Source organism: Vipera ursinii (assembly GCF_947247035.1).
Source record: "Vipera ursinii genome assembly, chromosome: 11".
Classification (NCBI taxonomy): Eukaryota; Metazoa; Chordata; class Lepidosauria; order Squamata; family Viperidae; genus Vipera; species Vipera ursinii.
In genome coordinates, this window is record NC_139524.1 from 15,455,009 (window position 1) to 15,471,797 (window position 16,789).

Here is a 16,789-nt window from a genome sequence, read left to right on the forward strand (position 1 = left end):
AGATCTTTTTTTTCCCCGAAATTTAAATTGACTGATTGATTGAAACTTTTTTTTTCACACGGCGGCAGAGGCCTAAAGCGAAACGGTTTTACAAAACCCAGCTGAAGGCCTAGGACTGGGGTGATGGTGCGCGTGCCCACGCGTGCCCTAGGTTCGCCACCACGGACTTAGGGTTAGTGTTACGTCAGCATGAACTCATAGAGCAAAATGGACATCGCCAACAAATTTGGAGTGTTTGGGTATGGTTAGGAGGGCAGTGAGTTTTCTAGGCTGCCCTATCTATCTTTCCTGGTAAAATACATGGGAAAATCGCACTGGAGGAAAATTCCACTTAGGCTATACCAGGGGTCGGCAACCTCGGCTCTTTTATGACTCGTGGACTTCAACTCCCAGAATTCCTGAGCCAGCTGGCTCAGGAATTCTGGGAGTTGAAGTCCACGAGTCATAAAAGAGCCGAGGTTGCCGACCCCTGGGCTATACCATTTCAGACAAGTGACTGTCCAATCTGTTTTCCCTTCATGCCCCCAGCCATGCCGTCTCTCCTTAGGGATCTTTCTCTCGCCGACTTTTCCTGCTTTTCAGTGAGTTGTTTTTCCAGAAAACTTCAAAAGGCCTGGCCTCGGTTACCCTCAAAGACAACTCCAGCTTTTCTACTCTTCTTTGGACAGTTTCCGTGTCGGGATTGGGAGAAGCTGAGATCAGCAGCAGCTGCTTCTCAGAAACCACCAGATGGATTCCCATCTCTACGGAAGGGTTGCCGAGCTGCTGACCGCCAGGTGTTGTGTGATGAGGGACACAGGCAGACAGGCAGATAAGATATACAGGTTAGGCAAATACATGCATGTAAATACGTACAGCCCTGTCATCGGTGGGCATTTTCTATAGTTATGGAAACATGAGAAAAGTATGACGTCGTGTTTGTCTGTGTATATGTGTATGTTATAGGCTATTTTATCTTATGGACTTATATACATTATACACACACATATATATACTTCTGTACATGTCCATCTTTGTGGGTTACAGGTATTTCATCTGATGTCGTATACACACACATATAAACACACACACACATATGTGCAGGGCTTTTTTTGTCATAGAACGGTCAGAACGGCACCTTTTTTGGATGGAACCTTGTAGGGTAGGCAAGGCAGGTTGTAAGGAGAGAGAGAGAGAGAGAGAGAGAGAGAGAGATTGTGTGTCTGTGTGTGTGTGTGTGTGTGTGTGTTTATGTCAGGCTATTTCATGTTGCGGATTTATTTTCCTTCTCTTCCGCTTCAGGCGCGCAGAACTGCGCGTGCGCGAGCTGCCTTTTCGTTTCCCCCCCCCCCCCCGATCGCGCTCCCTTTTCGAACCGCCTGGCGCCCAACGGCCACGTAGCGCGCGCGCGCGTGCGCACGCACGCGGCTCAGGGAGGGAGGGAGGGAGGGAGGCGGGGCCTCCCTCCCTCCGAGGGGCGTTCCCACGCGCGGCCCCGCCCCGGGCCCCGCCTCCCCTTTCTCTCGCCCTCTCCGCCGGGTTAGATGGCCGGAGCCGCGGAGGGAGCCGCGCCGCTTGCGCCGAGCAGATCCTTCGCGCGGGGCCCGGCAGTTGCTGGAGCGGCGGCGGCGGTGCCGTGAGCGGCGTGCGGCGCTGCGCCTCGTCCCTCTCTCCGTCCTCATGAGCCTGGGCAGCCCGGTGAGTCGGACGGGCGGCGGGCGGGCGCCTTCCTCCGCTGCCTCCGCTGCACAAAGGCGCTTTGTTCTCGCGCGCCCCGCCGGGCCCGAGGCGCCGGGAAGACCGGCCGAGCCAGCCTTCCGCAGTGCGGCGAAGCCGGGCGGGGACGGCTCTGCCTCTGCCCGGCTGTCTCTGGCCGCCTTCTCACGACCCGGGGAAAACCCGGGTTGGCTGCCCGCCCCTCCCCCCGCGGTCGTCAGAATGCCGCCGGGACGCTGGGTTAAGAGAGCCCGGGTTGCCATTCCGGGAAGCGGGGAGAAGCGGCATCTTGGCGCTGAAGACGCTCCGACGCCACGTGTTCGCCCTCCCCCGGGAAAGGTGGTCGTGGGGACAGAGGGCGAGGGGTTTAAAAGGAGGAGGGGGGTGTTGGGCAGTCTTTGGGACCCCCCCCAACTCAAGGGGAAACCTGTCCCCCCCTTTATGCCGCCGGCCCACTAGAGCAGCGTTTCCCAACCTTAGGAACTTGAAGATGCGTGGACTTCAACTCCCAGAATTCCCCAGCCAGCTATGCTGGCTGGGGAATTCTGGGAGTTGAAGTCCACGCATCTTCAAGTTCCTAAGGTTGGGAAACACTGCACTAGAGGAAGTCCTGCTTCTTGGCCACGGAAAGGCCGGGATCAGCCTGGGACCCCCAAGATCTGTGGCTGAGCCAGTGGAGGGTAAGGGGGTGGGGGGTGGGCTTCAAGAAAGGCTGGTGGGCTTTGGGGGAAAAGCCACAATGCCCCCCCCCAGAGAGGCTCCAGCTTCCAAGTGGTCGTTGGCTACCAAATGGTCAGCGAATCTATTCGATTTAATACAGGGGGTGGGGGTGGAACGTCTCTTTGCCTTATTGCCCAAGATGGAGTCCCAGCAGATGTTGGGGTGGCAGATGTGACACGTCCCTGGCAAGTCTCTCCGTCCTCCTCCTCGTCTGCCAGTTCCTGCCCCCCCCCCCAGCCAGCCAGCCAGCCACCCCCTCCTTGGCCAGTCAAGACTGCGGCATTGGCAGCTTCCCCTTTGCCTTTCGGACACCATTCATTGCTGGGCCGCGGGGAGGGGGGCTCCCCTTAGCCCCCGCAGCAGCTGCGGGGGTCTGTGTCAAGTTACAGAGGGATCCAGTGTGTGTAGTGTGTGTGTGTGTGGGGGGGGGGGAAACTTGGGCTCTGGTACTCTTTTAAGTCTAATTAGATCTCTCTTTCCTCCTTGTATTGCATTTTGCAGATTAAAATTAAAAACGCCCAGCCGCCCTATTGCCTTCTTAGTCCTGATGGGATTAGGAACTGCCTCGGTTGGGTTTTCAAAAGGACCCATTGGCTCTTACCACCCTTCCATTAGAGAGCCCAGCCTGCTAATAGTGTGTGTGTGTGTGTGGGGTGGTGTCTTTGCTCTGGGTAACTCTTTCAGAAGACCAGTGCACCACCCTCCCTTGCAAGGAGAAGCAGGTTACAGCTGGGTGAGTGTTGTGTTCCTAAGTTAGGGGTGGGTAGATAACTGTGTATTTGAATTCGTCTTCTCTTATGAAAGTGCCATTCTTTGGGTCTTTAATTCAAATGCTATCCGGTCTTACGTAGCCTTTCCTCCCCGCAAAGGGTACAAACCAAGACAGGGGTGAGATCCCTCCAAACTCTAAAGGCAGCTCAAGATCCTCCTTTAGAAGGAGAAACTATTTCTAAATTTGTAACTCTCTTTGCAGAATAGTTATCATTCTTGCTTAAAACTTATCTCCAGAGACCAGTGGGATTTATGCACGACTGGGATATTTGAATAAATAAATGAATTAAGTTGCTTGTTCTAAAATGATCATACATTCGTTTGGAAAGATTAGGCGCAGTTAAGAGCATGTAGTTTGAAGGTAGTGTGTGATTCCTGGTGTGACTGCCTAGATTAGCTTCTCTAGTTTTCTTGCTGTTGTGTTTTGTTTTGTTTTTTTTGGAAGTGGCTTGCCATTGCCTTCTTCCTAGGGCTGGGAGAATGTGACTGGCCCAAAGTCATGCAGAAGGCAGGACTAGAACTCCCGGCTTTCCTGGTTGAAGCCTTATACCTTAACTACTACACCAGACTGGACACAGTTAAGAAGGAAAGCTGAACTGTGACAGTAAAGATGGTTTGGGGTCAGCCAGCATCTTAGGCTAGGTTGACTAATAGTTGCTTAGTTATTGTCTGTTTCTTAGCTGGCCATCTTCTACAGTTCAATAAACCTTGGTTTAGCAAGCTGGGTGAACACAGTACTTTCTCAGGACTAAAATCAGTCTGTTCAGGTTTATTTCAGTCCAAGAAATTTTCGCTAAAATATATATTAATTTCTAAAGTAGCCTACTCATAGCAAAGTAATTCAGTTTAGTTATAGTTTCTGTTATATGCTGCTACCATTTATTTTTTTTGTGGTCGGCCTCGCTTTCTGAAACAGTGGGAAACTTGTCCCAGCTATTCACAGTTGATAAAGTAAAAGTTTATTTGGAAGTAAACTAGGCAAAGAACAAACCACATCTCTTTCTTCAAGAGCTTGAAATCGTTGACGGGATGCGTAATCTTTTGCTTACAATGGGAAAAGTAAAGTATTTAATGACTTTTAATCAGAGGGAGCATGTGTAAATTAACAATAACTTGGCCTTCACAATGTGTGGGGACTAAGTGGGAGGTTGAGAAAGGGCTGCAGTTTCAGGAGTCCTTACCATGACTCACTGCCTATGGCTTGCAACGTGGCTGATATTTAAAAAAAAAGAAAAATCCACATAAGCACTCTCACCGTCTTACACAGATGGGGCCTGGGAGTTTTATCAGGTTGTATAACAGCTTTTTCCTCCCCAATTCTTTCTTGCAGAAAGACATTGCTGTTGCCTATCTCATAATTTTATTTAAAAATTGAACAGTGCTAGAAGCTTTTCATCCTTTTTAAGTTTCCTCGACTTGCAACCACAACCAAGCCCAAAGTTTCTGTTAAGTGAGATGCTTGTTAAGTGAATTTTGCCTCATGTTACCACCTTCCTTTGCCATGGTTGTTAAGCGAATCACTGCAGTTGATAAGTTAGTAAGAAGGTTGTTAAGTGAATCTGGCTTCCCCCATTGACTTTCCTGGTCAGAAGGTTGCAAAAGGGGATCACGTGAGCCCGGGACACAGCAGTGGTCATAAGTATGAACCAGTTGCCAAGCGTCCGAATTTTGATTCACAGGTCGTAAGTGTGAAAAACGGTCATAAGTCACTTTTTTCATTGCTGTGGTCACTTTGAATGGTCACTAAATGAGCTGTTGTAAGTTGAAGACTACCTGTATTCGCCTGCCTGCCTTCCCTACAGTGCAGTGTGTGGGAAACGGTCAGTGCAGGTAATATTTCCCAACAAAGATGGACAAGAGAATTAAGGTTAATTTGGAAGGATCATGTTGTAAAGAATGCAGAACTCTTTAAAGCTTTGTGTGTGTGTGTGTGTGCGTGCGCTTTGTGCCTGACATATAAATCTGTCTCCAGAGCGTAAATAAAGCTGAACAACACCATGTACCTGGCTAGTTGTTCTCTATTAGAATGGGTGTATTGTTGGGCTGCTAATAAAAAAAAACCCTGCCTGGCTTACTGACTACACCAAGGTTGGCCAATTATGGCAACTTTATGACCTGTGGACTTCAACTCCCAGAATTCCTGAGCCAGCACAGCACAGTTGGCTCCGGAATTCTGGGAGCTGAAGTCCACAGGTCATAAAGTTGCCATAGTTGCCCTCCCCTGGACTACACTTTTAAAACAGCTGAACTGAAAATGAAGGACTGCAGATATTGTAAAGATTTGTGTGCGCGTGTGTGAAAGGGATATCCATTGTGGCCTCTGCTGTAAGTCAGGACATCTTTTATTATTCCCTTTATTCTTGAAGGATAGCTGGTGCTGTATAATGACTTAACTCCCAAAGTTTTGTTGTGAGTCGGCCATGTGTGGCTTGAGCAAAGAAGCGTAGGCCATGAAAATACCAGCTTCTAATCTCCCTTGGTTCTCCCAACCTGACTTCTTGTCTTCAGGCAGGTAACACAATTTGTCATGACCTTTTGTGGGTTTATTGTAAATGTAAAAGAGGTGAGAATGGTAGAGGACAAATGTTACTCATGCTTTATTTCAGGAGGTTTTGTTCTACTCGCTTTTAAAGTTGGGTAGGGCTGTTCTTAGAATTTGAGAGTTGAAGCCTAATGACTCATGATGTCATGAGCTTCTGGGTAAGTTTGAGTAGCGTCTTCCAGGTAGAAGAACCAGAAAACTATGTTAAAAGCTTTTTTTTTTTTGGTCTGCTTGCTTAATATATATTGTGGTCACAGTATGACTTGGGGGGAAAAAAAGAGTTAATGAGCCACATTGAATGGTGTTTTTTCTTGCTGTGACATATGCAGGAGTATCTGACTCAGAGGGAAACTTTTAACTCCGTGCCCTGCCGGTCTTCCGTCAAAAAATACTTTTAAACTGGGATTGAAGTATTGCTAGCTTCAGAACGAACAGCCCCAAGTTTTTGCTAGGCCCACTTTGTGAGTAAATAGGCAGCGAGAACTTGTGGTTTACTGGAAATAGTTTCAAACCGAAGTTCAAGTTGTATGAGATGATGAAAAGGTGAACCAGGCTGTGTTTTGTTTTGTTTTCCCCTTGAGTGGACAATCTGCATAGTTAGCGGTGAAAACTTGTTATTTAAATGGCATATCTTTTATTTGGCTACCAAAGAATAGTTAACAGTTTTCCTCTACATCCAACTGCAAAGTTATGAGTTTGCCTGACGGGCGGTTGGTTCGGTTTTCATGCTGAAAAAGCAGTATGAGCTGCTTTAGACACTTGTTTTTCTGACACCGATATACTAGTTTTTCAGCTAGTGGTTCAGCAACAAGCTCAGCTTTTTCTTCCTGTTAAAAACCTCAGCCACATTTGAGTGATAACTATTTCAGAACCGCCGGTGTGGTGCCTACAGCCAAATATGGAAGGCGGAAGTTCTTGAAGGGAAAAGGAATAGAGGCGAACAAGATAGCTTTGTAATGTAACAGAAGACTTTCTAAAATAATGGCATCTCCATAGAAAGTGACGTCGTCAAGTGAAGTCATAATCCAAGGGTCTTCAAACTTGGGCCCTTTTATGACTTGTGGACTTCAACTCCCAGAATTCCTCAGAGAGCAAAGCTGGCTGAGGAATTCTGGGAGTTGAAGTCTACAAGTCATAAAAGGGTCCAGGTTTGAAGACCCCTGTCATAATCTATGAAACTGAACCATTGGAGAGGAGCATTTGGAAACCAGAGCGTGTAGCTGGTATATGGGAGATCCACAAAAGGGGATGCTTTAATTGTGCGAGCAGATAGTTTATAGGTTGGTTTTTCACATTCCGTGCAGCTGAGTATGATCCGCTATTGAAAATGTTTAACTAAGATGTACCTAGAAATAATCGGTGTTTCTTTGCTCTCCACTACGATATTTCTAGATTTGTTATTCGCAAAAGCAGCCTGTACTTGTGATTACCTTTCTGCCCAATTACGTAGTCTCTGCTGCCTTCCACTTCCATCTAAAATAGCATTTATTATTGAGGAGTATGTATTTCCTGGAATGTGCTAAGCATGCAAAGTATCTTGGATTTCTAATTCTGTTTTCATCCTAGTGGATTAAGGATGCAGAAAGTCCCGCCCAGAACCGATTGGCAGATTAAATTATTTCAGATTCATTCTTCTTTGTAAAATGTGCTTGAATCTTTTGCTTTTTACAACTGTCTTCTTTACATTTTTTTAGGAAGCATCCCCCAGCAGGACTATGTTTTATTTTTATTTATTTTTTTAAAAAAAAAAGAAATTATTTTACATAGCGACTCATCTCAAGTAGTGAAATGAGTTCTTTATAAAGTTTCACCTTTTTGAAAAAGTACAGAGTAATACAAAGTTTTTGGACGATATATTTATTTAAGACAGGCGAGAATTTGTTTTGACTTTATAGCTTTGTATAGAAGCTCCTATCCGTGAAAAGCAAATAATGAGATAGAATCGGCTGGGTTGGAATGAGATCACTGATGGATCCGGTCTACCCTGCAGGTCAAAAGATTCCTAATGTCTAGTTCTGTGTGCGATTTTAAAAAGAACAAAAAAAGTTTAATTTGCGGTAAAACCACGATGCCATTTTAAGTTTTAAGCCTGTCTAATGATTTCGGGTGCTTACGTGTGGCTTCTTCCTTTTTTCTCTCGCCAGTGCTTCACAGAATAAGATGGATGGTACCTTTGATTGTGATTGTGGTGAGCTGGAGCCACCTGATCATTAACTAACAGCGTCCTTGCAACACACACACACACACACACACAAAAGGGTCCCCTCTTCCTTAGCGAGCGAGACTGTAAAACAGAGGCGGGGAAGAGGAAGGCCACCCTTAGAATGAAGCTGCTCAGGATCAGTCCAACACTGAATGTATCTGCACTGTGAGGAGGATGTTAACGCAAGCCTACTACATGCCTATTTATTCACATTTTCGTTAAATGTTGACCAGTTTGGCACAGCAGAGTGAAGGGCATAAGATGCCACTTCGTTGCATTTGATTTTACCCGGCGTTTCCTTTGGATGTCTGCAGAAGTGCTGCACCTTGCTTCGAACTATGAATGCTGCGACCTCTCTTCTCTCTACTCAGCCTGATCTGTAAAGAGTGCTAAGTTCTTCATTCGAGAGGGGGAAACATCAAGGCCTGACTGGCTGAGCCTGGAATGAGAGCCCTAAGAAGCCACCTGGCCTTCTTCTTTTCTACAAGAGCCCGGCGATCCACCAGTGGAAGCATCTCTCTATACTTGTAGGAACGGCAATAGTTTTTAAGAGGGAGGAAAACAGGATACAGATTCTTTTCCTTTCCTCCTTCCCTTTCCTTTCCTTTCCTTTTTTTTTAAACAAAAAGATGGCAGAGAAGTTTGAAAGTCTGATGAACATTCATGGCTTCGATGTAGGTTCTCGGTATATGGACTTAAAACCCCTGGGCTGTGGTGGCAACGGATTGGTTTTTTCTGCTGTCGACAACGATTGTGACAAGAGAGTGGCCGTCAAGAAGATCGTCCTCTCCGATCCTCAGAGCGTCAAGCATGCCCTGCGGGAGATCAAAATTATCCGGAGGCTCGACCATGATAACATTGTCAAAGTTTTTGAAATCCTTGGCCCCAATGGGAGCCAGCTGACCGATGACGTTGGCTCTCTGACCGAACTGAACTGTGTTTACATTGTCCAAGAGTACATGGAGACCGACCTGGCAAAGCTGGTGGAGCAGGGGCCCTTACTGGAAGAACACGCTCGGCTCTTCATGTACCAGCTGCTACGGGGGCTTAAGTACATTCACTCGGCAAACGTCCTGCATAGAGACCTCAAACCAGCAAACCTGTTCATTAATACGGAAGACTTGGTGCTGAAAATCGGGGACTTTGGCCTCGCCCGGATCATGGATCCTCATTATTCTCATAAGGTAAATAAAAGCAAGTGGCTGTTTTCCTTGAAAATGGGGGAGGGGGCAGTCACATTTCCAGACCAGTTTGTCACAGGTGATGCTTAATATCTGGTCAAATATAATACTAGTAGTAGCAGCAGTAGTAGTAGTAGTAGTAATAGTTGGAAGGGACCTTGGAAGTCATCTAGTCCAACCCCCTACTCAGGCAGGAAATCCTATATCAATGTCAGACAAACGGCTGTCTAGTCTTTTCTTAAAAACTTCAAGTGTTGGAGCATACACAACTTCTGGAGGCAGGTTGTTCCACTGGTTAATTGTTCTCACTGTCTGGAAATTCCTCCTTAGTTCTAGGTTGCTTCTCTCCTTGACTAGTTTCCATCCGTTGCTTCTTGTCCTGCCTTCAGGCACTTTGGAGAATAGCTTGCGTCCCTCTTCTGTGGGGCAGCCCCTCAAATATTGGAACATGGCTATTCTGTTCCCCCCTCGTCCTTCTCTTCGTTAAACTAGACATACCCAATTCCAGCAACCCTTCCTTATACGTTTTAGCTTCCAGTCCCCTGATCATCTTTTTTCTCCATAACTTTGTCGCTTTCCTGCTTTGAGCGTTTGAATCTTGCCAAGACCCCGTGCGCGTCTTAGCAAGATTCTTTATCCTTTCATAAAAGCGACGTGTAAAATCTTGTTCTTCGGTCAGCATGTTTAGCTTCTTTACGTTAGCATGGTTAGATAACATACTGCCTCTTTCTTGGACAGTCCTGCATCTCCGGCATTTGTTGGAGATGTTTTTAATCACTGGTGTGAAGACCAGCCATCAAGTCTAACACTTTGGGAAGGTGTTGAGGAAGGCTGCCCTTGATGGTCTTAGAAAAGACAGCTTCACTTCTCATATTTGATTGATTTATGAATTTTGCTCCACAAGGGCTTCCCTTCCTTTACAGAAGAATGTTCTATCGCTTTAGAAGTGTAGCTGGGATTATTATCTGTAAAACCTTCAGCAGAAAATATAGTGGCATTTGCTGTAGACTTTGATGCTCCTGAAGGCTTTGAAAATTGATATGCTGGCTCTCACTCTTTGAGGCCAGGGAGTGTCACCTGTCTGTTTCTAGCCATACAATTAAATAATTGGTTCTCAGTTATATATTGGTGACTCCTAAAGCAGGCTAAAGCATTTGAGGTGTATAGGGCTACAGCTATCTTGATTCCATGTATACAATACAGCAGTAAAGTGTTAAAAAGCCCCTAATGGACCCCATACAGGTTCTTGTGCACAAACGAAAAGTAATTTGAAAGGCTTTCGTGAAAAGCAAATTTTATTATCTGGCCTGCTTGCCCCATCGTCATTATCAAGAGGTTTTTATCCTGCCTTTTTTAGGGATAACTTAAGAGGGCAAACATACATAATCCTCTCACTTCCTACTTTCCCCACAGCAACAGCCTGGCGGGCTGGGCTGAGGTGGGGGGGGGGGAGAGGGTTGGTGCAAAACTACCCAGCCTGGTTTTCATGACTAAGGGGGCCTGATTTCTAGGCCAGCCCCTTCACCACAACACCAGACTGGCTCTCGTGTTTACCTAAACAACAACAAAAATAGTGCAAAATTTGGTTGGTTGTGCAAATATTTCATGACGTAAGAAAACGCTTCCCGAGAATGACTAAAAACCGCTCTGGCCACCACAATAACCCTTGGTGGAGCAGTGGGCTAATGCCTCCTTAAGTAACACCAGCTGCCTGCAATTAGTGCAGGTTCGAGTCCCACCAGGCTCAAGGTTGACTCAGCCTTCCATCCTTCCGAGGTAGGTCAAATGAGGACCCAGATTGTTGGGGGCAATTAAGCTGACTTTGTAATAATGCCGCTTGGGGTGTGTGTGAAAGCCCTAATAAGCAGGCATATACATAGAATGAAGGCTACTGCTAAGCTTGTAAGCCGCCCTGAGTCTTCGGAAAAGGGCGGGATATAAATGTAATAAAAATTTTAAAAAATAAAAATAAAACCCCTAGGAGTCCAGGCTAAACTGAGTCAGAATAGAGGCTTGGTAATTGGTGTGGAGTCGGGCCCATTCCCCAGACCCCGCGCAACTCATGGAGACTTGAAAGGCTCACTGCCACGCCTCTCTAAAAAAAATGCTTGTGGCGACGCAGGAGGAGCTTGAAGGAAGGCTGAATGCACGTGGCTCAAATCGAAAACAAGCACCGTCTCTCTCTCTCTCTCTCTCTCTCTTTCCCAGGGCCATCTTTCTGAAGGACTAGTGACTAAATGGTACAGATCACCCCGCCTCTTGCTGTCACCCAACAACTACACGAAAGCCATTGATATGTGGGCTGCAGGCTGCATCTTTGCTGAAATGCTGACAGGCAAAACTCTCTTTGCAGGTTGGTAAAGACAAACAGGTACAACCTTGCCCCTTAAAAATGCGCTGGTGAATGCCACGGATGGCAAGGAAGGCCCTTTGCCCAAAGAGATGGGTGTGGATGGCGACATCCCGGCTAGGGGAAGGTGCCAGGGGGCAACGGTGCCTGCCAAGGGTGGTACGATGAGGAATCCCAGGGTACTGTCCTATTCTTTGGTTTATTTAAAGGTGTTGATCATCCAACACCGAGGGAGTAGCCTCCTCAAATGTGCATGACATTTGCTTCTTGCCTGCTTCTGTAGGCGCCCATGAACTTGAACAGATGCAGCTGATTTTGGAGTCTATTCCCGTTGTGCATGAGGAAGACCGTCAGGAACTTCTTAATGTAATCCCAGTTTACATTAAAAACGACATGACTGAGCCGCACAGACCTTTAACTCAGTTGCTCCCAGGCATTAGCCCCGAAGGTAACACAGCTCTTCTCTTCCCCCCCCCCTTCCTCACTCCTCCTTGTTTACGTTAGACTTTGAGCCTGTGGTCAGGATGACTTTGACTGTTGTGGTGCACAGTGTACAAAGCCCTCTAAAACAAAAGAACAAACCTCTGGGCATACCATGTACTGCTCTTTTCCAGTTCTGGAACATCATGGAGCCAAATGTATGTATGCCTCTTATTATTCTCCTTGGGCTATTAACTCAAGAGTTACAAGAGAAATTCTGCGCTTTGCACGGAGGAGTTGATTTGTTCTCCATAAAGGACCAAAACATTTGCATCATAATGGGCAGTGAGCTTTCAGTGATGGAACAAACAAGTCTCCAAACATATGCCTGCTTTTCAACACATCTGATATTACTCATCTGTGGCTTAAAAAAAAAGACAGCTTTTGTAAGTCTTTTTGCCCAGCTACCGCAGGTGATATTTTAATGGCGAAGGTTACCAAGTGAATAGGTATTTCATAAAAGTACTGTTTGAATGTGGACTACAGTGTTAAGCTACTCACCATGTCTGACATTTTTAAGTCTAAAACTGTTCATTTGGCTCATTGCCAGCCCGCTGTTATCTGCGCATTTTATTTTCTGTTGCTCCATCATATTCATTACTGGTTATAGCAGTGAGAGACATAGCCAAACAGATGCTACACAAATGCCAAGGTGAAGAAGATGCCCTGCGTCAGAAGGAAAAAGGGAAAAATTCACTTATTTGCATTACATTTTAATCATTAAATCTATAGCGGTGCAGTAGGTTAGAATGCAGTATTGCAAGCTGATTGTGACCACAGCCAGGAGTTCGATCCTGACAGGGCTCAAGGTTGACTCAGCCTTCCATCCTTCTGAGGTCAATAAAATGAGGACCCAGATTGTTGTAGTAGGACAATATGCTGACTGTAATTCGCTTAGAGACAGCTGTAAAGCACTGTGAAGCGATATATAACTCTTAAGTGCTATTGTTATTGCTATTCTGGTTTCAGAAATATGAAACACCTAACTGTGAAACTAGATAATAAAAGATGTAGTATTGATATTGTGTTCAAATAAATTATTTTATTTTTTAAAAAAGTGTTTGGATTTATCCTCTGTAGCTTTGGACTTCCTGGAACAAATACTGACCTTCAGTCCCATGGACCGATTGACAGCAGAAGAAGCTTTGTCTCACCCTTACATGAGTATTTATTCCTTCCCAACTGATGAGCCCATTTCAAGTCATCCTTTCCACATTGAGGATGAAGTGGATGACATTCTGCTGATGGATGACGGTCACAGCCACATCTATAACTGGGAAAGGTAAACTTTTGGGAAATTATTCTGGATGCTTGTACTTTTATTTGAAATACCAGCTGATGATAAAATACTCGGAAGCCATGTGGTGTTAGATGCTCCTAAAATAGGCGACTGGCACAAACATTTCCGGGTATCTTAAAGACCAAGTATTTTCTCAAATTGCCTGCAAAGATAGTCCTTGATTTACAACCATAATTGAGCCCTGAAATAATCATTAGTTTTCGGCAGTTGTAAGTCAAGGCAGCAAGTGACCAGCACTTTTTGTGGCGGTTGTTAAGTGAACACCCAGGTTGTTAGGCAAAAACGTGTTGTAAGCAGCTTTTGTGGGACTCTCTTGTAACTTCAAATAGTCCCTAAGTGACTGGTCATAACCTGAAGACTACCTGTATGCTATCACTGAGTGGTTCTCCAAATTAAAACTGAGAAACGCACCTGTAAAATGGTTCAGCTTAAAAATGTGGTGTTACACAAAATTCTCACAAAGCTCTTCTGAAATTAAATGGATGCTTCTCATGGACTCATGTAAGGTATTCATGATTGCAGGTACCATGACAGCCAGTTCTCAGACCATGAATGGCCTGTTCATAACAACTTTGAAGCTGATGAAGTTCAGCGAGATCCGAGGGCTCTTTCGGATGGGACCGACGAGGAGGAAGTCCAAGTAGACCCGCGGAAATATTTGGATGGCGATCGCGAAAAGTATCTAGAAGATCCAGCTTTTGATACCCACTTCTCCACCGAGTCTTGTTGGCAGTACCCAGATCACCACGAAAACAAGTATTGTGATCTGGAATGTAACCATACTTGTAATTACAAAATGAGGTCCTCTTCCTATCTAGATAACTTAGTCTGGAGAGAAAGCGAAGTCAACCATTACTATGAGCCCAAGCTTATCATAGATCTTTCTAACTGGAAGGAGCAGAGTAAAGAGAAGTCAGATAAGAAAGGCAAGTCCAAGTGTGAAAAGAATGGATGGGTGAAAGCTCAGATAGCTCTCAAGGAAGCTTCCCAACAGCTTGTGGGAAAGGAAAAGAGTCAAGGCTTTGACTTTGATTCGTTCATAGCGGGAACAATTCAGCTTAGCTTGCAGCATGAGTCGACCGCTGTCGACAAGTTGAACGACCTCAATAGCTCCGTGTCCCACCTAGAATCCAAAGGCCTCTCTAAATCGGTCAGCAGAGAGAAGCAGGAGAAAGGCATGGCTAACTTGGCCCAACTGGAGGCCCTCTACCAAAACTCATGGGAGGGTCAGCTGGTCAGCGGCGGGGAAGAGTGCTTCCTCATAGATCAGTTTTGCTGTGAAGTCAGGAAGGATGAACAGATGGAGAAAGAGAACCCCTACCCCAGTTATCTCGACAGGTTCTTTAGCAAGAAAGACCCCGAGATGCTAGACGCTGAGCCAGCCGAGGATGGAAAACTTGGGGAGAAAGAAAGAGAGGGGAACTTTCTGAGTAATAGCGGAGAATTTCTCTTTAACAAGCACCTTGAAGCTATTGCGATTCCCCAGTTTCCCACCCCCGTTGGCTCACCCCTTAAGTCCTTGCAGGCCACCCTCACCCCTTCTTCTATGAAGTCATCTCCTCAAATCCCCCATAAGACCTACAGCAGCATTCTGAAACACCTAAACTAAACAGCAGACATTTCTCTTTTTTTGTACTCGCGAAATGTGTTCCTTTTTATTATTATTATTATTATTATCCTAAGTAGTCTTTTTTTACTTGAAATCAAATGATGTAACTTCGCTATGGATCTCTTTAGTTTTTCTGTTTACCATTGTTTTTAAACGATCCGAAATTCCTTTTTCTTAACATGACGATGTTTTGTTAAAACCGGCATGTCGTTTGCACACAAGGGTATATTAAAGAAAAGAAAGAAAGAGCTTGACAATGCAAATTAGAGGGGGGGGGAAGAAATGCACTAAACCAGTAAAAACACACTCCTTTTGAACAACTCGTCCTTTGCAGAGGAAAAATAAGAATCTTGTCTTCAAAAACCACACCGTGAGACTCTTCATAGTTGCATGAAAAAAAAATCTTATTTCCCCCCCAAAAAACATTTTTTTTCATTCATATGTATTTTAGAATTTTTCATACTGTACACATTTCTTCAACACATGATACCAGCAGCAACTGTAAATGAATGCAGAATTTGGTACGCATGTGTGTTCTACCTCAAGGTAACCGCAGTATGTGGCAAGCATTCAACCACCCCTAGTGCTTCTCATAATGCACTTCTATTTAGCCAGCATTATTGTAGTAGGTGGTATTATGGAGACGAAGAAAAAAAAATTTCAATATTTATAATATTCTGGTATGCATACTTTATAGTGGAAATGTTAATATGCAGCGTTTTATTTATTTTAGCAGATTATATTTTCTGTAACGGTAGAAAAAGTCAAATTCTTTTGGACTTGCTTTACAGATGAAGTTCTTACTAGCACTGTGGTTTGTTGCCTACATAGCTGAAATAGAGATGAAATAACATCCCCTTATTTTGAGGTGATCCGTGTGAGTTTTTTTTTCCCAAAGATATTTCTCTTCAAGTAAAATGTGTATAGGAATTTGCAATCTGGAGGTGCTCTCTCTCTTTCTTTCTCTCTCTCTCTCTCTCTTCCCCCCCCCCAAGGAATTAGGAATTGTTTTATCATAAAATGCTCCTAGAAGTCTTAATTGTGTTATCTTTTTTTTTTAAAAAAAAACGATTTTTGTAATGTTAGTTGTGTGCATGGAAAACAAGGTACAACATTACTGTAGGTTAAAGTTCTATATGGTCAGGCCTTTTGTTTTTAATTGTATGTTTTTATGAATGACGCTTCTGTGTCACCTGCCCAAATAAGCATGAGTATTGATTAGGTTAAATGTAGCATGTAGCTTCTCCGTCTTCTGGCAGTTGGTTTTTGCCTTCTGGATTTTGGGGTGGGTGGGGTTTTTTTTTTTGGTTTTTTTTTTGTTTTTTCATATTTGGGAAACTTATGTACCATTGGCTCCCCTGTTTCAAAGAAAGAAACGAATAAACACGGCCAGCAAAAACGAATCTCGTGGTCTCCACAGGTAAATGTCTCAGGTAGACTTGCCGATCTTCCCAGCCTGAGCGACCCATATTGGAGGCCTCTTTGGGGGGGGTCTTGTAACTGGACACAAGGCCCTTGATAAGCAGCCGTAGTAGAAAGGTTTTCCTTGCATGTGTTTTTTACCCCGTTTATAGAGCCTACTGGTGGGAATTCTGGGAGTCGAAGCCCGCCCAGCTTAAAGTTGCCGAGGTTGAGAAATGCTGATTGAGAGCATGTGGCCACCGTTGGAGTTCTGTTCCAGGGAAGGCCTCACGGCTGGCGAGTCCGATACTCGCACCTTAAATCCAGATGTTCTCTTGTGTTCGAAACCGCGGTGAACATCTGGATAAACTGCATCTGATTAGGATGAATATGTCGCAACCTGCACTGCACTGCTATGGAGATGGAGACACTTCTACGAAGAGGTTTATTTTACGTGGGCTCCCTATTACAGCGTTTCCCAACCTTAGGAACTTGAAGATGCGTGGACTTCAACTCCCAGAATTCCCCAGCCAGCTA

General features: G+C 45.1%; 1 protein-coding gene across 1 annotated transcript; it reads left to right on the forward strand.

The window, feature by feature from the left end:
* Window positions 1–1,501: 1,501 nt before the first annotated feature.
* On the forward strand, window positions 1,502–16,255 carry MAPK6 (mitogen-activated protein kinase 6). Its single transcript, XM_083370998.1, has 6 exons — window positions 1,502–1,677; window positions 7,873–9,115; window positions 11,321–11,465; window positions 11,746–11,910; window positions 13,023–13,224; window positions 13,765–16,255. The coding sequence occupies exons 2-6, from the start codon at window positions 8,561–8,563 to the stop codon at window positions 14,849–14,851; spliced, it is 2,154 nt and encodes a 717-aa protein (XP_083227124.1). The 5' UTR covers window positions 1,502–1,677; window positions 7,873–8,560; the 3' UTR covers window positions 14,852–16,255.
* The last annotated feature ends 534 nt before the right edge of the window (window positions 16,256–16,789 follow it).